The 23,210-nt window shown below is 37.0% G+C and overlaps 1 protein-coding gene across 1 annotated transcript in view; it reads right to left on the reverse strand.

The window, feature by feature from the left end:
* ACC (acetyl-CoA carboxylase) overlaps positions 1–23,210 on the reverse strand; it is a 776,633-nt gene that overhangs the window by 653,316 nt on the left and 100,107 nt on the right. The window contains exon 5 of the mRNA XM_081728639.1: positions 71–273. Within this exon, the coding sequence (XP_081584765.1) occupies positions 71–273 (203 nt within the window). The remainder of the gene's footprint in view (positions 1–70; positions 274–23,210) is intronic.

A 23,210-nucleotide genomic window follows, 5' to 3' on the forward strand; every position in this document is an offset into this window, starting at 1 on the left:
TTTAAAGCACATAATTTAGGTATAGTAAGCAGATATTTCTACACGTGAACAGAATAAAGATTGAACATACCTGTCGGAAAAGGTTTGCAAAATCTTCTGGACCTTCAGCTTTCCTAATGCCCTTTCCCCCTCCACCTTCGCTAGCTTTGATCATAACTGGAAATCCTATTTTCTGCGCAGCTTTGAGGCCATCTTCAATACCATTTACGCATCCTTTCTTATATAACTCAGACGAAATTTTAATTTTCTTGCCGCTATACTGAGCTTTTAATTCTGAAATCGACAGAATATAGGAATAAATAAATTTGTCAGCTCAACTACAAAGAAAGTTATTTAAATATATATTACCCAACTTGAATTACTCACATTCACTGGATTGTTTAACATATCGAAACAAATCACATACAATATATGGCTGCATAATATAGGTGGACCGACAACTTATGAATGTAAACTTTACATCGTCCACTATCTTTAAGTTTACACTTTTGAAATCACTGGTTTTTAAATGAAAACAGGGTCATATAATACATATATTAAGCCTAAACGTTACAGAGAAACCAATAATACACTTTTTAGGTCTAAACGTTACAGAGAAACCACTGGTAACATCAGTGGTATTTGGTAATAAGTATTTAATTTGCTCTATTAGTCATTGTACACAATCTATTGTAAGTAACCAAGTCTGACAAAGGAAAACTTATCAAAAATATAGTTTGCAAATTAATTTCATCATTTTTTTTCTTTCTTCAAAAAAGGACGTATAGGTGCAACACGAAGTCGAGTGTGCACGAAGAATATTTCCTGGTTGACAGAACTACAGTATATCATTTTACATTGTCTTCATCTGTATACATTTGCACCAATTTGTCAATGTATCTGGTACTATAAAGAGAGAAATGTTTATCTGTAATTTACAGCAGCCTAAAAAATTTACTTTCAGTTTTCTTCTTGGTTGGTTTGAAGAATGAATTATACATTTCCGGGACTAATTTTTCAGTCCTTTTTAACTAGCAAGCGTTATCTACACATCAACCTCAGAATATCTGCCAGGAGACACGAAAATTTGTTCTAAATCTCAATGCTGTTAACTTTCTATTGTCTTACCTATTAATTGTATACACGAAAATAACGTATGCTTAGCATATATCTGCAATACACCGAACGAACTGGCCATCGATGACTTCACGTTTGAATGCATGTTACAATCATCTAAGCAAAAACTTGAAACCAAGTTTTTTAATATGACGGACTCGTCATAGCCTTTGATGTGGCTTTAATACATACCAGAAATTTTTGTCGTAATGACAGCAACAAACATTAACTTCTCTACGTTGATGCTCCCGATACTTTTTTTCCGGAAACATGTAACACTTTTAAGAAAACGTATGCTGAGAATCCTTTTTTGCATACACAAATTATTATTATTTTTGACCACAGTTTCAAAGTGACACACCCATTGATTACTGAAAGTGACAAGAAAGTATAGATTTAATGTAACATTCAAACCTCCAATGAAATTAAAATGTAGATTCAAACGTTGCAAGAGCTATTATGTGGATAATCTTAGTGCGTTAAGCACATATTTAGTTGAGTGCAATTGCAACAAAATTTATATAGTTACAATGTGATAGGGGCGGATCCAGGGGAAGCGATCGGGGCCATTGCCCCGTCCCCAGAAAAGGAAACTCTTATTTTATATATATAAATGAAACCCATCCCAAAATTTGGAGCCCTTAAAAGTAGCAGTATGACAACCCACCGCCCCCTCCGCAAGAAGTCGGTCCTGGATCCGCCCCTGCAATGTGACAAACAGGATAAAAGAAAAATAAGAGACTGAAAAAAACATTTCGCAGTTTCAGGTTTATCAGCCTCAAATGATATCATAAAAAGATAAAGCACTCCATAAACCGTCATCGCAAGTACAGAACGAAATTCATGAATCGTGTTTCATTACCAAAAAGGTGTCAGAATCGACTCTTTACTGAGGATCACTAGATACAGTAAAAGCAATATTATTTACCTTGGAAATGCCACAAAATTTGCTTAAAATTTAAAAAGCACAAACTTCCTTCACATATTTTCAAGTGATCGTTAATTCAATTTCCGCACATTTTTCCTAAAAAAAAGTGTGAATAATTTTTTATAATTATGTGTAAAAAGTTTTTAAAAACTTCGAGTGAACATGAAAAAGTGGCACAAATTAAATAAAAGCACAAAATTTATTTAAATTATGATAAAAATTTAAAAAGCACAAATTTCCTTTCAGTATTTTTTTTTTTTATATAATAGCAAGAAAATTTACGATAAGGACTGGCTACTACGATACATGGTGATATTAATGAAAATCACTATGTTCTTAAGTAAATATTAATATATTTCTCATATAAGAATAGTAAACACATTTTTATAATTGCCTGTAAAAAGGGTTTAAACAATTTGCACTGAACATTGAGAAGAGACGCCCACTAAACACAAAGATAAACAAGGCAAGCCTCTAAATACAACTCGATCTATTTTCAAGAGTTAACCCCTTCAAAGATCCTGCCAGTACAGGATGGACACAAAGTTCACAAAACAAATGTTTCTACGCATATTGGGAAAAGCCACTTTGTGCTCACCCTGTATACAGGAAGTGAAATATAAGGAAATAGAAAATATCAATTAACGCAAGATGTATAAAAACATGTATTTTCTACAGCTGTAAATTCTTTTATGCGCACTAAAAATAACGAAAGTTTCAAACTGACATGTCTAATATTATATGATAATATCGATCCCATATTGTAAATCTAAACTTATACATGGGCGACAATTTTCCAATATAAACAACTAAAACATATTCGATTATGAGAAACCACGGTGTAAAGTTTCCTTCGAATTTATCAGAATCCCCCCAAACAAACAAACACACACACACACACACACACACACACAGAGAGAGAGAGAGAGAGAGAGAGGAGAGAGAGAGAGAGAGAGAGAGAGAGAGAGAGAGAGAGAGAGAGAGAGAGAGCTTGGAACTAAATCTGCCAAGAATGAAAATTTTAATTTTTCCCTCTCCACAATTTAAAAGATATGGTTATCGATAATTTTCGTTAAAAAAAAAAAATCGATTTTGGTGTAGGTCGTGTATTTTCTTCGAGGCTCCCCAATCATCCCTTTTGCATGGAGGGATAATTGTAAATAAAAAATAAAGTAATCAAATTGCCCTCCCCTATTTATTTTAAGAGAGTTATTGTAAAAGCTCTTACAACTTATTCGGTTTTGTTACAATATTATGGGCATTTCTATTTTTGCCAAGCTACTCGTATGATAATGAATGTATAATTGTATTAATATGGTTTAACTGGGGCGTCAGCAGCGAGGCTAACTGTCCCCGTTACGATAAGGCTAATGGCTAACACATACCGTACATTAAAAATGCATAATAAAACTTCTTTTAAAAGTATATTTCAAATCAAAGTACTATAAAAGAAAACACTAAAACAGAAGAAAATACAAAAAATGAAGCAAAATGGTAGAAAGACTTAAATAACAAAATATATGAGATAAAAAAAAATTAAACAAAATATCAATATTGTTAACAAAACGCGAAAAATCTAGTAAGAAAACCACAAAGTTAGCTATTTCAATTTCACAAAGAAAATTGAGAATGTGGTCATTAAAGAATACAAAAATCCTCAAAACTTGACTGATTCCTAAGCGTCTTCTGAAGTCTGAGTATTCTGGGCAAGAATATGCCGAATCAGTGGGACGATACAGTATTTACAATACGGATGGTTAGTGCCACGCATTAAACAAAAATGTATTAGTTGAGAATACCCGATAGGCAAGCTAGTTAGGATCACTTCATCACGGCGACTAGTATGCGATGACGTCTGCCAATTTCAAAAATAAATAAATAAATAAATAAATACTAAGTGAAGCTTATTGCCATTTTCCTGGTTCCAAGCTGGTTTCTAGTCAGAGTGCATCCATTGGACGAGATAAGATCTGTGCATGACAATGTGTGCTCCAGTTCAACACCTATCAATGCGGGATTCCTGGCTGATGTTCGCTTCCCTGAATGCCGACATGTCCTGATACCCAGCAAAGTAACGACGACACAACCATTGTTGTAACCAATAGCATCTAAAGAATGTCTTCCACGAGGGTGTGTTTGCTAAAGGTATTCTGAAGAGTTTTAATAACGTTCTGCGACTCAGTACAGATAAGCACACGACGCAGCGAAAGATCATGTGCATGGTCGGGGGCAAGCTTCACTGGTATTAATTCAACAGTAAATACTGAATACAAGCAATGCAAACTAAATTTTGTGCTGTCCTCGACTAATGCGAAAGCATATTTGACAGAATTATCTACTTTAGAACCGTCTTTATACATTATATACAAATTGGAATATTGTTCAAGCAACACTCGAAACTCTTCTGTAACTCCTGGGTACTTATGTGCTGTATGGTATGTCACGACAACGGATGGAAGTGCATTGGTGAAGCCAACAAGCATAATGAAAGAGCACAACACGAACACACCAAAGAAGTCTGGCCAGAGGAAATGCTCATATTGGTCCTAAATCTGGCCACCACACAAATGGACGCTGCTAAGGTGATCAGAAATACAATGCATATGAGCTGTGTAGTTAACCCTTTCGTGCATAACGTCCACTGGAGTGGACACTAGGGTGCAGCGTTTTACCACTTTTTTTCGGAACGAAATGTAATACCTGGCAAAAGTGGCCCACCCACATGGACATTACAGGTATAGATTTTCTTTCAAATCGGATAATATCTTCTGTGAGAACTATTGCCTCAAAGTTTCAAAATTTCATTGAAAATTAGGAAAAATAACAAAGTTCTTCATGAATTTTAGTTATGTTAAAGTAAACATTTTTTGGTTAAATACATGTCAGTTGCTTAGAAAACTGACATTCAAGTATAAAAATGCCAGTTATGTGCCCTTGGGGGGATAGGGATGCCTCCTCTGGGACCAGAAAAGGGGGCAAATTCAGTACATTTAAGCAGTTGTCAGGTCCTCGCTCACCTGGTCATATAGCCTGTCCAAGCGTCCCAGAGTCTACCACGTGGAGGTGGCTGCACCTAAGGCTGCTGCGCCAGCCCTATCCAACCAACTAACCATACATAGGGACGGATGAACTAATCCAATTCGTCACTGTCAGGAAAAATTGTAACAAATTGGGACTTTGATTGAAATTTAGACAAAGCTTGCCTAGAAAGTAAGGTTGACCTGATCACCCCGTCCCTAGCATCACTGCCACATACTTCAGAGGCTGCTTCAGTGACTAATTTCACTATCCGTTCTACTGTCACCGTGTGGTATGGATAGACGGTGGAGGACTATTCTGGCACAGTGTTGTCAGAAAGTGAAAGTTTTGTCCATGACCTATTTGTTTGATACCGTCCTTAGAACTGGTGGTACAGTTATTGACACATCAGTGCTTTCCCAAAAGATCATTTCAGTGTAATCTTTCGCCTCAAAATTCAGTCTGGGAATGATGTTATATGTAATAGTGTTATGAAGATTCTCTGCTTCGTGTTTTCCAGCACTAAGAATCTTATGTAAATCATCTTGTCGGACAGCAAGTAGACCATCAGTCATCATGGCGAAAAGAACATTCTCTGGGAGTGCGAGAAACACATTCGTCTGAATGGATGAACGGATTACAGCCTGGTATTCATTTGGTAAGTATCTAGACCTATGAATGGTCTCAAAGACGTGACGAGGACCATTAGCAATGGAAGACTTGAAATAAGTATCTCAGGTCATTACTGAGTTATCTGAGCTCTTCTGACTATGATGAGGTGAGTCACATTTTATTGGCTTGAATGACACCACTGGAAGCTTTTCACAGTCAGATAGTTTTGAACCTATGGGACCTGTGTAAAAATAGAGGCTTGAATTAGCGCCAATATGCGTGAAGAGAGCTCGGGAAGGCAGTTCATTAAAATGCAAGAGACAAATAGCCTGTTAGTTCCTTTAATTTTCGACGAATACCTCCCTTCCAACCAGCGTTAGTGTTTGTTCCATCACACCCAAGAACCTCAAAAACCATAAAACTTCATCAAAGCCACCTTCGATTTGGTTCATGATGTACTGGAAAATAGCCGTGGTCTCGTCATAGCCAGAGCCAGAGGATGGTGTCACGTCACCAACGTATTGAGAGTTGGTTCAGCCACAAGTGATAAGTGCTCTTCTCTAACGATGCCTGCGTGTGTTTTAGTGTCTTCCCTTTGACCATCAAAGTATAAGCTTTTAATGGGATCATCATTTCCAGAACTTTCTTTTAAATTCTGAGCAATTTTAATTTTCGCACGCCTTATTTTGCTCCTGTCCACAATTAAAGCAGATTTTATGTCGCTATATTGTTGAGATGTTATAATTCCAGCCTTTAAAGCTGCCTGAAGCACAGTTGATGTTATATGTGCCGCAGCACTTTCGCTTACATTGTATCTCTGAGCAATCATAGCAGTTTCAGTCGAATCTAGCTTCGGTTTAGATGTTCTGTCTTTGGGTTCGATCTCTTCCTCAGAAGAGCTTTCCTCTGCTTTCTCTTCAAGGTCTGCTTCATTGTCACTGAAGTCATTTTTGTGATATAATAAATAATATTGACTTTTTAAAAAAAGAAATACAGAATTTTCTGTGAAAATAGTGTTTAGCAAACTATTATCTGTAACGGCCAATTCTTATAAGCTGAAGGCAACAGTAACCAAATATAGCGCTTGAGAAATGGCGCCCAATTTGAAGCATATCCGACTCGTTCCTGATAATGACGCTGAGTTACGCAGATCGGGACAGGAGAAGGACGATGCAGTATTGTGAGGTGGAGGGGGAGTGTCATGGTGAAAAATAACAATGCTCTGCTACCACCATGAACCACCAGTAGAAGGAAAAGGCAAGGACGAAAATAGCTGTAGAAAGACTTAATTGTACTGAATTTGCCAACTTTGCCGGCTCCAGAGGAGGCACCCCTATCCCACCGCAGGGGCATATAACTGACATTTTGAGACTTGAATGTCAGTTTTCATAGCATCTGGCATGTAAAATCCAAAAATATGTTTACTTTAACATAACTAAAAATAATGAACAATTTTGGTATTTTTTGTAATTTTCAGTGAAATTTTGAAACTTTGAGGCAATAGTTCTCACAGAAGATATTATTTGATTAAAAAAAAATCTATACCTGTAATGTCCGTGTACATGGGCCACTTTTGCCAGGTATTACATTTCGTTCCGAAAAAAAAAAGTGACAAAACGACCCACCCTAGTGGACACTGCTGATTGGTTACGATTGTGTTCTGTCGGAACTCTCTACTCGCTGGCATGTCTTAATGGCCACAAGAAGCGGAAATAAGTTTGGATGAAGTTTAGAGAAGAAAATGTTGTATTTACGCAAAATTCCTAGAAACCCTGCCGACGCCAATGAATGGGGGTGAACTTTTGAAGAAAAAAAAGAAAGAAATAGTTATTTATTAATGGGATGGACCTTTAAACGATAACAGTATTTTTTAAATCATTATGTGTGATTTGTTCTCTTTTTTTAAAAAAAAAGAAAAAGAAAAAATGGAAAAATAATAAATATGTAGTTATATAAAAGAAATAGGTTTGAACGCAACTTGTAAGTTTTGTTTCAGAGCGAAAAGAAAGAAAAGAAAAGTTGTGTATGTGTTACGTCAGCACTCAATGGAGTATCCTTGCGCTTCTGCCTTGTGGCTGAAGGACGTTGCGTGAAGCTTCATTTGCAAGCCAGAATTAACGCGGATAGTATGGGTGTCAAACTGAGCCTGTTAATGTAACCCGAATGTTAAAGTTCGTCAGTACTTGTTGGACTTGGGACTCCGTGACTTTAATTTTTCGGAGTTGAGAGAGAAAAAAAAAGCTAACTTTGGTTCATTATTATCATCTGTAAGTGGTGGTTTAAAAGGACTGAGCTTTGCTGAGGATGTGCTGTTTGCCTTCGTTTTTGGCTGTTTGTCCATTCGAAGTACCCATTTGTTGAGTGTTATAATTGAAGCCAGAAAAAGGGGACTTTTGGGAGCAGTATCCGGTAAGTGTGATTAAGTAAAACCTGTAGATATATCCCTTGTCTTTTGTCTTTTTTATGTATGTATGGTTGTCTATTTGAAGTTCCAATTTTGGCAGTTGATCAAAGGCTGAATTGTTCAGTTTTTCTTCTTTTTTCGGTTGGTTTTTCTGGATAATTTAACGTTCCTCATTTGTGCATTGATGTTGGATTGCAAGTTTCGATTACGCGGCTTGTAGATGATAATAATTAAGGAAAATTAGTTGAATTTTGTCTCGTAATAATTAAATTAAATAAAACAAAAACGACTTTGAAGCCTTTTTCTGACGTGTGAATTGCTTAACGCGATTAAGTTTTAAATATTATTCCTATTTGATTTATTATGAAATTTTCTTGGTTGGCTAATTTAAAGATAAGTGAACTTGTTTAACCATTGAAGGCTGACTTTTGGTTGATACACATTTGTGGAAAAAAAATATGTTAATCGGTTATAGTATTTTGTATAGGGTGAGCATAAATAATCGAGAAATTTTTTGAAATTGTAAAGTTTTAACTAGTTAAGCTCTTTCTGTTAAAAGGAGATTCAAGTTACCGATAAAATTATGTCTTGGCCCGTTAATGAAATTCTGAATTGTTGTTATTGTTGAAATTCCATTTAAAGTAGTTGTAAATGAAATTATAGAATTGTTTAAATGAGTTTAATGTTTGTAATCTCAATCATATATTCTGTTTATTTGCTTCACATGATACTTTTGAGTTAAAGATGTTTTATTAGCGTCATCGTCAGGTGTGAAAGAAAATAGGTAAGAAAAATAACTGGTTTTTCCTTAGGTATGTTTGAACCCTTCAGAAGCCGCCCGCTGTGTTGGGTCTACAATGCTTCCGTCTGATTTGTGCCATTATAGATTGGTCAGTAGTCGTTAAATTGCGGATTCCAAATAAGCGTGGTAGCGTTGCAACATCGCAACCCAAGTGCATTCTTTTTCAATAGAAGTTACCTGGGTGCCCTGACGATCTGAAATTTTCTGCCACCTAGCGTGAAACTCTGAAAACACGGGTGTGATGTTATCGGTGCATACTTGAAACAGGCAAGAAAGAGGCGTGGCGAGTTCTTCTGAAATATATGCTGTTATCTTCTACGGAGTGTGTGCCAAGCAAGTGATATTTTTTTTCCATTTCTTTGTTACAATGTCTGAAACAAGCTGACATCATGATATTATCAGGTTTTCTTCTTGTATCTACAGAAATCATCCGAGCAGACATGTTCCATGTAGTGGACAGTATGCACTTGAAGCACATTTGTTTGCAATAATCTGTCCACTGTAGTGGACTTCATGCATCTATTGAAGGTGTGATTGGTTTCGCAAGAAATGGTGCTTGCCACTTACAAAAATATAATTCTAGCCTCTATGGCAACCAATAAGCCTCTTCAAGACTTCTTACTAATATATGTGTGAAATCTGCGTTCGATTTCCAGTTGATGTCACTATACTTGACCCAATACGTTATGGCAGACAAAATTGATATGTTCATAACACCTCCGAAAAAGACCATCTTTCCTGAAATCAGAAACATATAGACCTGTACCCACAAACTGCCATGAACATATGTTACTCAGTATATTGAGGATGACGGAAGTGAATCAGCATAAGCGAATGAACAGAAAGAAATTCAAGATCCTTGTCTGACTAGAAGCAACCAAAGACGACAACAAGTACAATTGAGGTGATCAAAATGTGACAATAAGTTTTCTCAAAATGTTTCTCCATTTCCTAACAATAACAATGTAAATATTACAAGAAATGAACAAATTGATTTGTTTTACCAGTTGTTTACAGAGGACGTTGTAAATGACATTGTTTCAGACCAATCTGTATGCGAATCAAAATGGCAAGGAATACGACAGCGTTGGTCTTACGATGAAGTTTTACGTTTTAAAGTAGTAGCTGACGTAATGTCAGTAAACCGGTATGGAGATATCTTCATTTCTATGATAATTCACAGTGTCGGGATGTGAACGACAGACTTCATAAATTACAATATGTAGTGAATAAACTGAAGGAGAGATTCGAATTTGCTGTAAATGATGAAGAGTATGAATGCATTGACGGGCAAATCATGCCGTTCAAGGGTAGACGAAAGCTTGGGGGTGAAAATTTGGGTAAGGGCACACAGCAGTGGTTACATGTACGATTTTGATGAATATGTTGATTTTTAACTCTTATTACTTTGGCAAGTTTTCTACAATATAATGTTCATTCCATTTACTTTTAGTGTAATTTTGCAAACTTTATATGTTACAATTCAGAAATGATTATCTTACCCAAAATGCATGAAGTCCATTCAAGTAGACAGATCAAGATAATGATTAAATTCTGCTAATAAAATATCAATTTTCAAAATTTTCGATTTTACATGTCATAGTACATCAAGAACAATTTGTAAAAAAAAAAAAAAAAAAAAAAAAATTCATAATCATATGTCAATGAGAACATAATTCATGCATGAAAGGGTTAAGGAGAATGACGGCAGGTGAATGATTGTTCAGCATAAAGGCAAGTTACAGGATTAGTTCGAAAAGCACAGTAGCTATTCGCAATCTCAGATGATGTGCAGTGTCAAGTTGCTTCGGAGAGGAATAGGCTGGTGAGTAAATAATACAATCATAGTCTAACTTGGACCGAATTTGGCTACAACACGATCACAACAAAACTATACGTCCAGCACTCCAAGTACGGCGGGAAAATACTCAAAGAAAGTTCAGAGCTCGAAGACAAAAATACTTAAGATTTTGAATATGTGGTCCTAACGTTAAGCGACAATGCACTAGCGCAAACCCAAAAATGGAATTGTTTCAACAAACGAGAGAAGAATGTCATTCAGATACAAGCCGAAACCAACAAAGAAGTTCGCTATCAACAGAGATGCACACATTGAGGCTTATTTATTTTTTAAATACCAGAAAACCGAAACCTTGTCTTGTTCGATCAGCAAACAAGGCGATTTAGTATAAGCTGAGGCTCTTGAGTAATACACCAAAAATATCTGCAACGGACGACTACATAACTAGATCTCAACATATCGCAAATTACAGCAACAGTAAACAGTTTGAGACTAAGGACGCTGCCTTGAGGGACACTATTTCCCTGCAAAAACCGCTCTGAGATATTAGAACCACAAATATCCTAAAATAACGTTCATAAACGAAATTACTTACGAATTTAGTTGTGTAGTCACGTAAAGCTCCCGTCATAAAGCTGCTTTCGTAATGCCTCGTTGTGCTACAAGTCTTTTCAAAATCAAAAGGTATTGAAACAAGGTGCTCAGGATGGAAGAAGGCTTGCTGAATCTGGTTTTCATGGTTAGCAAGATTGTCAGTAGTGGAACAGAAAGAACGATAGCTTACTAAAATTTGCTCAAGAGAGAGTTTGACTTCAAATATTACACCAACCGCTTATTCACATACGTTCAAACAGCTTACAGACACAACTCAAGAGACAGTCTGTAGCTGGTGGCATTAGTTGCAGCTTTCTCTGGGTTTAAGATCGGAAGGACCTGAATGGCATGCTCTTGAGGGGAAAAGCCTCCTCTTCTCAGATACGATTAAACAGCTGTAATAATGCAAGCTATCAAAAGAGACCTTGAGCATTATTACGCAAGATGCCATGAACAATATTTGACAACTGACGTGAGGCACGTGAGGCAGAGTCGAATTTGAGAGGAGTGCAGGTTACGTTTTACTCCTCTGGATTAGCGCTACGGAAATTTAAATAGTTTCTCTCGATACAAGTACGAAAGCGATTAAACTCGATCGAACAGTGTGCAGAGCCAGCCAGACAAAAAGTGTTGGCCCAATACGCTGATGATAGAGCAGACACTAGAAGAAGAACAATGACCGTTTATGGAGTGAACTCGATGTCAAACAGAATTCATAGGAGTTCTTTACAATGTATTACATATGTTCTTTTCTATTCATATGTTATAAAATCTTTCCAATATTGGCGCTTCGAAGATTTTATCTGGTACAACATGTAGACGAGACAGAACAACCTCACGAATTTCGCAGACCACCATGCAAATCGACATTGTGCAACACCGGGTCCACACTCTGGTATGGAATCATCTGTGTCGATCACAACACTCAAATAGGTACACAGCAACACAGACATATAAGTGTTCTGGGGAACGAAGTTCTCGAAAGACTGACGAATCAGCACGCCTCGAGTTAAAGCGTCAAGGAAAGCATGAATTAATACCAGGGGACCGTCTGCATTTATCGAAAAATAATCAATGCCACAGAGATCTGGATGCACTCTCCATGTAAAGGAAATCGAAATGAAAATACTACAGAGAAAGAGATTCAGTAGAAAAGTGAGTAGGATTACCATTATTAAGGATGACCATTCTATTGTCATCAAGGAACGTCGTGACCTGACAGTCACTATCTTCAGTACGCATGCAGTCCCACATGCGATGATATGAACTCAGATCTTCAATAATCAATACAGGTGACTACAGTGGCTTATATTGATTGTAAAGCTGAACCAGATTATAATGGAGATGGCTATTGCGCGAGGGAAGAAAACTCGCATTCAAACTGCTAGCAACCGTGATTGTATGTTGATACAGCGGGAATGAAACTCACCCAACAGCGATGTCTACGCCGCTAGCAGTACCACCATCAGTGTGCTTATCACACCTATATCATGTAACGAGTTAAAACTGATAATTGAATATCCCGAAAATGAGTTTCTTACACAAAGACAAAACCAAGTGAGAGGTTAGCGTAAGCAGTTTAAATTCCTCAAAACGACTACTGAAGCCGTTACGATTCTATTCAAGAGACCCTCACCACGAAATTATTCCACGGCTAACTTTCAGTAGACGGTGTGGTTCTACGGTGGCGTGAAGTGATTTAATGCAGTCTAATTCTCAGTTTGCTTTCCATTAATCGTTTCCACTAGGATTGTATCCTTTGTTAGTTTTCTGTCTTTAACCTGTCCGGCAGTCTACGTAATTACTTTGTTAATTACAAAAGTGAACAAACTCTTAAATCCACTCCGGCGCTTTGACATGCTACTGGCACTTTCAACTATATCTTTATCTTTAAAAACAAGTTAGAGAATCACTGGAGTTGCAACACTTGTTTTTCTTTAACTGCATCCTGCTCTTGTATCTGTGCTTTGGCTTCTTTCGAAGAAAGTGCGGCGCCGATGAATTTAAAGATAATATACCCATGAATTAAAGTTTTTACAATACATAATGAACTGAAAAATGTTTGTGATCGTCACAACATCACACCGAGGCATTTGCAGGGAGAACTAACGCTACTCTCCTAGTAATCATGCAGAGACAACCTTAACGAATACCAGCCTGGAAACGACCGGTCACGGTGAATGACAGCATCAAACTTTCATTCCTGCCGACAGAATATATGGCCCCAAAATCAAAAGAAGAAACAAAAACGAACGAAGAGTAGAAATAACCGAAAACAACCCAAAATCTATTTAGTACATAGAAAAGTGTAGATTTTTAAAAACATTTTTATATTTTCTATTTCTTTGTTTTACAGTTTTTCTATACAAGATTAGAAGGATAACAAAACCCTGGACAGAAACTAAAGTAGGTCAGGATGATACACGTCCACCTTAAACAGACAATAATATCCACTGATCATCCTCTTGTAACACTCTCACTAAGAACTAAAAACTCTGTGAGTCTTGAACTCAGCTGAGAAAGTAGACAAAGAACATGATGTTCAAGGGTAATAAAATGAGTGATTAATAAAGTCCCCTTTCAACTAGTAACTAATTAACTAATCAATACTCAACTAAATTGGCACTGTTGGCGTTCTCCATTGTACATTACGAGGTATTGTTGGCGTCTTGAAGAAAAACACTTTAGCTTACTAAGAAATAGGCAGAAGATAACAAAAATATACGGCACTGTAGGATGTATTATAAACGTTCCAAAACAGACTGACTTTAGAAAGATTAAAATCTCTACAGAACTCATTATTTAATTCTGCAAATAACAGTTCACAGTGCTCCAAAGTATATTGAACATTATAAAACGAAAATTACGGCTTTAGCTATTTTCATCCATCTTCTATGTTTATTTTCGTTACATTGTCCACTTAGCAATGATCACAGCTACACAGCAATAATCGTATACTCTAGGTAGCTGACAAAATTTAACGGCTTGTATCCAGGGCCGGCGCGAGGGGGGGTCGAGCCGTGCCACCGCCCAGGGCGGCAAGTCTAATGGGCGGAAAAATTTGAAAAAGAAAAGAATACTATTAAACTATAATGCTTCGGAATAGGCCCACATGAAAAAATAAAATTGTGTTCACCTGAAAACGTAACTGAACTTACTTCACTCACTTTCAGGAAAATGCTCACTCAGGAACTTCAGAGCATTCCCCTTCATTTTCAATTATTATCAAACTACTAGCCACAAGTATCTCGTTCAATATTTCCCTGGCAGTAGCGTAGATAAGATTTTCAACTAGGGTGGATAAGATTATCAAGATATATTATTTCTATTCAGCAATGTTCAAACACTCCACTCCAAGTATGCAAAAGGTAAACTGCCACTTGAGAAAGGCCGTTCTAGCCTACAGCACCTAGAGACCAGGCCCGTATTCACGGGGGGCCGGACCCCCTCTAAATTTTCACGGTAGGCTTGCAAAGGAACTATAATATGGTGATGAACTATAATGTGGTTGGGTCGGTCCCCCTAACTTCTACCGGCCCCCCTTACATTTTTAGGCTGGCTACCGGCCTGCTAGAGACATTTACGTTAAATGCCGAAGCACAGCATTAGAAAAACGTAATAGAACAACTAGTTGTAATAATACAGCCTTTAGTCGAACAATGTCTACCGTTACGCGGAACATCAGATCAAACTTTACACAAATAATAATGGTAATTTTCTGAAACTGATAGAACTCTTTGCAAAGTTAGACAGCGTCATGGTCGAATACATTAAAAGAACCATGGGAGGACAAAATAAATACCACCATTACTTAGGAAAAGATGTCCAAAATAAAATTATTCAAATTCTTAGTAAACAAATAAGAAGGAAAATACTGTCTTTATTGAGAGATGCAAAATATTATAGTATAATATTAGACTGTACGCCAGATATTTCTGGTACAGAGCCAGGCCCGTAGCCAACCCAAAAATGTAGGAGGGCCGGCTGAAGTTAGGGGGGTCCGATCCAACCATATGATACTTCATCATATTATAGTTCTTTTGCAAGCCTACTGTAAAACTTTTAGGGGGACAGCCAAAAATTTAGGGGACCCGCCCCCTTGATCCCCCTAGATACGGGCCTGTACAGAGCAAATGACAATAATCGTTCGTTTTGTACAAATTACATACAGTAATGGAGAATGCCTTGTAAAAATTTGCGAACACTTTCTTGGTTTCGTATCGGGAACAGACAACACCGGTCTAGAACTGACAGAAGTAATAATTGAACAGATATAGGAAATAAACATTCCAATCGAAGACATGAGAGGCCAAGGATATGACAACGGTTCCAATATGAAAGGCAAACATTCAGGGATTCAGAATAGAATTTTAGAAATAAATTCCCGAACCTTTTATGTTCCTTGAAGTAGTCATTCACTAAACATTGTCGTTAACGATGCAGCCTTAGCATTTCAGTGCGCCGTTTCATTTTTTAAACATAGTTAAAAAAGTTTATGACTTTTTCTGCGTCAGTTCATTGTTGGACCATACTAAAGGAACATGTCAGCAGTCTCACTTTAAAACCATTAAGCACCACAAGGTGGAAGAGCCGAATTGATGCTCTGACCACTTAGATATGAAATAGGGGAAGTTTATGATGCCTTACTTCAAATAAGTAACGACAATGGAACAGATAGAATGGTTACCCACTATGCTGTGTGTATAGCAAACCAGGTGCGGAACTTTCCTTTCCTTTGCTCATTCGTTATCTGGTATCACTTTTTACTCCACATAAACATAGTATAGTAAGCAAAAGTCTCCAAACCATTGATTCTCATATGTTGGATGCAGTCGGGTTTCTTGAAAATATATCTGAGTACTTTGAGAGGAGCAGAAATGATGCAGTTTCAATTTTACTTAGTTGATGCGATGGAGTTGGCATCAGCATTAGCTATGGATGATCCACGGATAGGTAACACAGTGCAAGCTGGAAGTCGCAAGAACAAGAGACAGGTTCAATACGAGGCAGAGAATGAAGCTATTGAAAATCCACAAACAAGATACAAGATCGATTTTTTTAATACGAAGTTCTAGACGTGATTGTGTTAGCTTTAGGAGAAAGGTTTGAGCAACTTTAACATCACAGCGAGTATTTCGATTTTCTTTACGATAAGTAATCTTTAAGATACCACCTGAACATTTGTATGAAAAGTGTACTAAACTTGCTAGCATTTTAACACACAAAGAATCGAAAGATATTAACCCAGGTGATTTGGAAGACAAACTGAAAGTGTTTTCCGCTATAATTAAGCGTAAAATCTCACCAAAAGAGATTTTAAAATTAATTAAGGAACATGACTTTACTCCCAATATCAATGTTGCATTTAGGATTTTGTTAATCTTGCCGGTAAGAATGGCAAGTGGGGAAAGACATTTTTCGAAACTTTAGCTTATTAAATACTATCTACGTTCTTCCATGTCTGAAACACTCCTGAGTGGTCTAGTGATGATATCAATAGAAAACGAATTAACTGAAACATTGCACTACGCGAATGTGATAAAGGAATCTGCTCATATCAAAGCAAGAAAAGTTTTTTTTTTTTTTTTCAATTAAGGTATGATAAATTTACGTATATCTTGTTTTAGTACATTATAAGGCTTAGGCTAATCACTTAGTTTTGCCTCAATATCTTATTCACTATATTATCATCATGCTCCATAATCTATTGGAAATACCTTTTGATATAAAATAAGCTTAAAAATTAACATTCTTAGTCGTGACAAAAGCACATTTTTTAAAAAATTATTTTCTGTATGCACTGCTGTATGTCACAGACATACAGCGAAAGCGAGGATATTGAATATTGTTCCATGTATGGAGTCGTGTAATATTACGTAAGCATTCGAGAGAGGTAGTTCATTTTTTTCTTTACTTTTCCATTTCATACATGTTTTTAAATGGGGCATCATACTTTTTCATAACACTTGAACGTCTTCTGTCAAAATAAGGTTTGCGGATTAAAGGGGCGGCATGTGAAAGTACTGCCCAGGGCGGCAAAACTGCTAGCGCCGGCCCTGCTTGTATCTTACTAGAGAAGATCTCGAGGTGTTACTCTGACTTCATATCGATACTATGCTTAATCGACTCGTTTTTACATATGAAAAATTACCCAAACGGAAAAATCCTTGATCGCAAGCGTGTTTGAATTATGAATGTTAAAATTTCAAAATTGAACACGTTTTGCAGGAAGTTTGAAGTAACAATTTCTTGAGATAGACGCTTCATTTTTGGTATTGAAGGGTTTTCTTGGGTATCCAGCACAGTGATGAGGCCAATACATACGCAGTTTGCAAGATAAGGGTGCCAATTGGGGACGGATGAAGGGTAAGGGCCAGGGGCGTCATTTCAGACTTCGCTTGAGGGGGGCAATAGCACCACTGACATAAGTTTTGCACTAGTATATTAGTAGAGAATCTATTAAAGTATATGTATGCCTCAAACTCTTGGGGGGGCAATTGCCCCCTCCTGCCCTCCCTAAATGACGCCCCTGGTAAGGGCGTCTTACAACTTGCAAATTCCCTCCTGTTTGGCACATTGGGTCAATAAGCTAATACAATATATTTGCTACCCCTATTCGACTGTATTGTCATTCAAATATCCCTTTCCTGTGTGGCCACCTTCAAATTGAACAATAACATTTGTCTCCGAAGCGCTTTGCCAGGCGTGCAAAATTCGATGAAGAACGTCGTGTTATTCATAATTAATCTCGTGAGAATCTATATTGTGATGTTCTTGCCTTCTGTAGGTAGGAGTGAGACTGGTATTTTCTCAAAAGGCTCTGTCACTAATGTGTTGTTTTGCCCAGATTAGCTGCCAGCAAAAATATTGCACTTCGTGCACTACAACATAGTATCATATGTGGAAAACACAAATCAGTTTATTGTTAAAATGAAGTTAAACCAAATAAATTATCCATCACAGGCTGGCACTGACAGTGAACATGAATATCAGTTTACACTATCGACATTTCATTTGTGGTAAATCGCGTGGAATTGGCGCTTCAAACAGATCGCACAGCACCGGAGCGACCGGCCGTGGAACTACCCTGGCGGTAGTCCGAACCCTGCCGGCCTACGCTTACGCATTGCAAAAGACGGTGTTTCAATACATCATCGCTTGCCATTATTTTTTAACTTCCAGTGAATTGAAATGCCGATTGTAGAAAAATATTGGTCAAACTCAAGGGAATACTTGAAGATATTCAGTGACAAGATAAGTCGAAAATTAAAATTTAAATTTAATACATATATAGCGGGAATGTGCGCTCAAAGCTGTGAACAAAGTGGCTTTTATTCTGGAGAAAACCGATGTTTGCATACATCGTCCCTAGGCGATTGTTTGTTTTTTGGTCACATTTATCGCCGAATATCGTAAAATATTCCCTGAAGTTTGGCCACTATTTTAGGGCAATCGCCATTAAAATCCGTTGAAAATAGAAAATTTTAAAAAGTTAGCAATGAGATATTGAAACACCGTCTTCCACAATGCATAAGCAGAGGTCGACTGGGTTCGGAGTCTTGTTCACGTTAGTTCAGCGGCCAAGCGTTTTGGAGACAAATGTCACTGTTCAATTTGAAGGTGGCCACACAAGAAATGGGATACTTGAATGACAATACAGTCAAAGAGATGGCAAATACGTTTTGTCAGGCTATCGACCCGGTGTGCCAAACAGAAGGCAAGTTGTAAGACGTCATTGCCCTTCACCTCCTACTTAATAAGTGCCCTTATCTTGCAAAATGCGCACGTTTTGACCTTACTCCTGCGCTATTCACCCAAGGAAACCCCCCGATACCAAAAGTGAAGTGTGTACCTCAAAGAATATTAACTTTAAACTTTGTGCAAAATCTGTTCAATTTTGAACTTCTAACGCTCGTAACTCAAACACGCTTGCAATAGAGAATTTCTCAATTTGCGAATTGTTTCATATGTAAAAACGAGTCGACTGATATGAAGTCAAAGTAACACCCCGCGAACTTCCGTAGTTAGAAACACTGCATCAAAAAAATCTAAAATGTTATATTTCCCTACAGAAAACACCTGCAAAATATGAAGATCGCTGTTGATGCGTGTCATGCATGATTGAACTGAAATGGAATGACTTAACATTCTAACAAGTAGGGGAGATCAGTGCTAGTCGGAACACGAGAAAAAGTTGCAACAGTGCTATTATGATGCGGTATGAGCAAGGAGGGGAAGAAGTGACCTTGATAAACGAAATGCCATTACGTTGAGCGTTCGCAAGCTAAACAGAAGGCTATTCGTCGAGTAGGATACAGAAGAATATATATATATATATGGGGTGGTTAATGAACTATACCGACAAACTATAAGAGGTGATTCCTCACATCAAAATTAGAGAAAAAGTTAAAATGGACCTATGGCAAAAAGTGCATAGTTTCAGAGCTAGGGCTGTCCAAAATCGCGAAAAAGCTCAATTTCAATAGGCCCTATTTCGAATTCCAGAAACTGTGAATGGTGGTTCTTATTAGCGTAAAGGAAGTCACGCATACAAAATCCAAAAGTGCATATTTCATCAATTGTCAATACATGTAGAGGGTATTCCCTACAGGTTGTAATTCTCAGACATGTTTTCAATAGAGTTTTCAGCTATACCGTGATTTCAAGAAGGGTCCAAAGTAGGCAGGAGGTAAACCTTGACAACAATGGGCATCCAATGCTTCGGAGGGAAGGCGGAAGTGTTAGGAACCGGCAGCTCCATGTTTCTTTGTGTTCGGAATACGGTGTGATGATATGTATTTCGTCACGGTATATTTCACGATTTCTCGACTTACAAACGTAAAAGAAAACATCGCACCATGCGTTTTCCCGAGTACAAGAAATCGTCCTGCTGACGATCCTTAACACTTTTGACATCGCGCCAAAGGATTCCGTGTTCACTGCTATCAAGGCTTATCGTTTGCCTACTTTGGACGAATCATAGGGTCAGAGCATATCTCAAAATTCGGTTGATGGTACGTCTGGGAATTTCACCCTGCAGGGAATATTCTGTACACCCATTGAACATTAATGGAAGATGCATTTTTGGATTGCATATGCGTGACTTCCTTTATGCTGACAAAGACCACCATTTACACTCTTGAATTCGAAATATGGTCTGTTGAAATTTGTCTTTTTCGCGATTTTGTACGGCCCTAGCTCTGAAACTATGCACTTTTCGCCATAGGTCCATATGAACTTTTTCTCTTATTTTGATGTGAGGAATCACCTCTTAAAGTTTGTCGGTATAGTTCATTAACACCCTGTATATATATCGGGTGTTCTAAAAATGGTGCTCACGGACCACAGAGCATTATTCTACAAGTCAAAATAAAGCAAGAAAAATATATATATATATATTTGTATACCTTTCGAGTCCTCATCTGGAGACACAAATTGCACTATGTGGCAACATCGCAAATAAAGAACCATAGATTAGATCTACCAATCTATCAAACAGTTATATTGACTCTTTCCAGATGGCAGCTAAAGTCGATATTGATTGACACTAGCATCACTTATTAGTGTAGCAATCGATTCAACTGCTTATTGTATTCGTAGAGTAATGCTAATGGCTCAAAGGTAATCTGTGACGGGCCTGATTGTACCAACTGAAGTAGTATTATTATCTTTTAGGTACTCTACTAAGAGTCTTTCTGTGAAAAATTGTCGCAAGTGACATATATATATATATATATATATATATATATATATATATATATATATATATATATATATATATATATATAGTGTGTATTTGTGTGTACGCCCGCGCGCGCAAAGTGTTATTCCAATAACAATGACTTCACACCGTAATCGCAAAGAAATTACGGACCATCAATTGGAAATGAAATATATTTTCGGTGTAAGTAGTATATTTTCGGTATAAGCAAGCGGTCAACATGGCCGCTTGCTCCTTCTGGGGGTACTGCAGCATACCGGCCCGCTAATGATGTAACAGTCTCCAAATTTTTTAACACGTAGAGTACCCTATTAATAATAAAGTCAGGGACTTTCAGATTTCTAAGTGAAATAGCTAGAGGAAAGGTTAGAAAAAACGGTCAAATTGACTGCTCAGTCTTTCTAGTGTTAATATTCCTAATATTTATAAATGGCATAAATAATATTTGAAAAAAAAAGAGAGGGGTTAGTTTACTTTTGGGGTGAATTTTCTTCGGACGAAGCTTTCCGGAATAATTTTGTTCGTGTTTCATATATAAATGTCTCAGTAATAACTGCAATATACCTGATTTAATGTAAGAAACTAGAGAGAAAGAGTTTAGTGTGGTACTCCTACCTTTAGTTTTTAGGTTTCTTACTGTTTTTTAATGCATTTGCTTACTGGTCGTCTTACAGACTGATGCTTCTAGGTCATTGAAATGTTCTCTTAATTCAACACCCTGGATAAGGTTTCTGAAATTCTAACCATCAATTTATGTAAATTAATATTCAATGTGTAATCATATTACGTTACGATCTTTTAAAGTAATAGGTTGTATTTTCACAGATCTAAAGGTCTATATGATATGAATAATAATTTATTCTTGTGGAACGAGAAAATAGGTAGTACATTTAATGTTTTATTTGCAGAAATCACATATTTTTTCTACGCTGACGATTTGATTTCCTCTTGTTCTTTGCAAGCTGCCTTTCCTTACTTCATGGAAGGAAGGAAAAGAAGCAAGGTACCCCAGCAGGGTCAGCTATAAACATAGAAGACAGTAACAGTAACATATAAAAGCTCAATTTTGGAAAACGACTACGAAGATGGTAGAGACGACGATGAACAAAATAAAAAAACGGAGGAAGTTTTAATAAAAGAATACGAGGTGGCATTAAGCTTCGTAGAGCAAGTCGTTAAAAGGAGTAAAACTAGTTCAGCTATAATTCGCAGCATAAATAAGAATCTGTTAAGATGGGTTATCAAACAGGCTACAGCTGAAGAAGTAAACAGTCAATTGAAAGTAGGAGTTCAGAACCTGATGGAAGAAAATAAACAATTAAGAGCAGAATTAGTCAAAGCAAAACAACAAAAAGAAACAAAAACGGAAGAGAAACCCCTGTATTCAACCATCGCGAGTAAAGACCAAACTGCACAGAAACAAATAACGATATGTATACAAATCATAGAAAACACTAGAAACAAATAAAAACCAGCATTGTTTCTCAAGATAATGAGAACATTAAACAGGTCAGAGAAAATTTCGTTAAATCAGTGAATCCATCAAAAGACAAAATTAAAATCACGTCTTTGAAGGAAACAAAAAACACTCTGATTGTTGAAACAGTATCGATCACAGATATGGAGAAAGTAATGAACAACCGGGAATTACATGAAAATGTGAAAGTAGAAAACCCAAAAAAGAGAAAATCTTTGCTAATAATATACGATGTTGCAGCTGATTTTGAGAACGAAGAGATAGTTGAAGCAGGAAACAGAATAAGCCAAGCAAGATATAAAACCAAGATTTAGAACCGGCCCGAAGAATAAAGATAAATGCCATCTAGTGATTCAGACATCGGCCACAATGAGAAGGAAACTAATATCTGAAGGTAGAGTGTACCTTATGTATGAAGTTCATGGAATTAAGGACTTCATCACAATACTAAAATATACTTTATGCCTAGACTATTCACAAGTAAGCAAACACTGCAAGGAAGAAGAAAAGATATGCTCTCATTGCAGGAATAAAGGCCAGGAACGTGCTATCTGTGAAGATAAAAATAAGAACAAGATCTGCGTACCATGTAGCAGAAGGAAAAAGAAGTGTGATGCAAAAAATGAGGACTGCGCTACATATAAAATGTTTTACCAGCGACCATTTTTATGATAGAATTTTAATGGATAAGTATCCCAAAAGATTTTTCAGTAATCAACAGGGTAAGAATATGGAAAAAGAAACAAAGAAGAAAAGAA

This window comes from Thermobia domestica, chromosome 10 (genome assembly GCF_964235325.1).
Source record: "Thermobia domestica chromosome 10, izTheDome1.hap1.1, whole genome shotgun sequence".
NCBI classification, from domain to species: Eukaryota; Metazoa; Arthropoda; class Insecta; order Zygentoma; family Lepismatidae; genus Thermobia; species Thermobia domestica.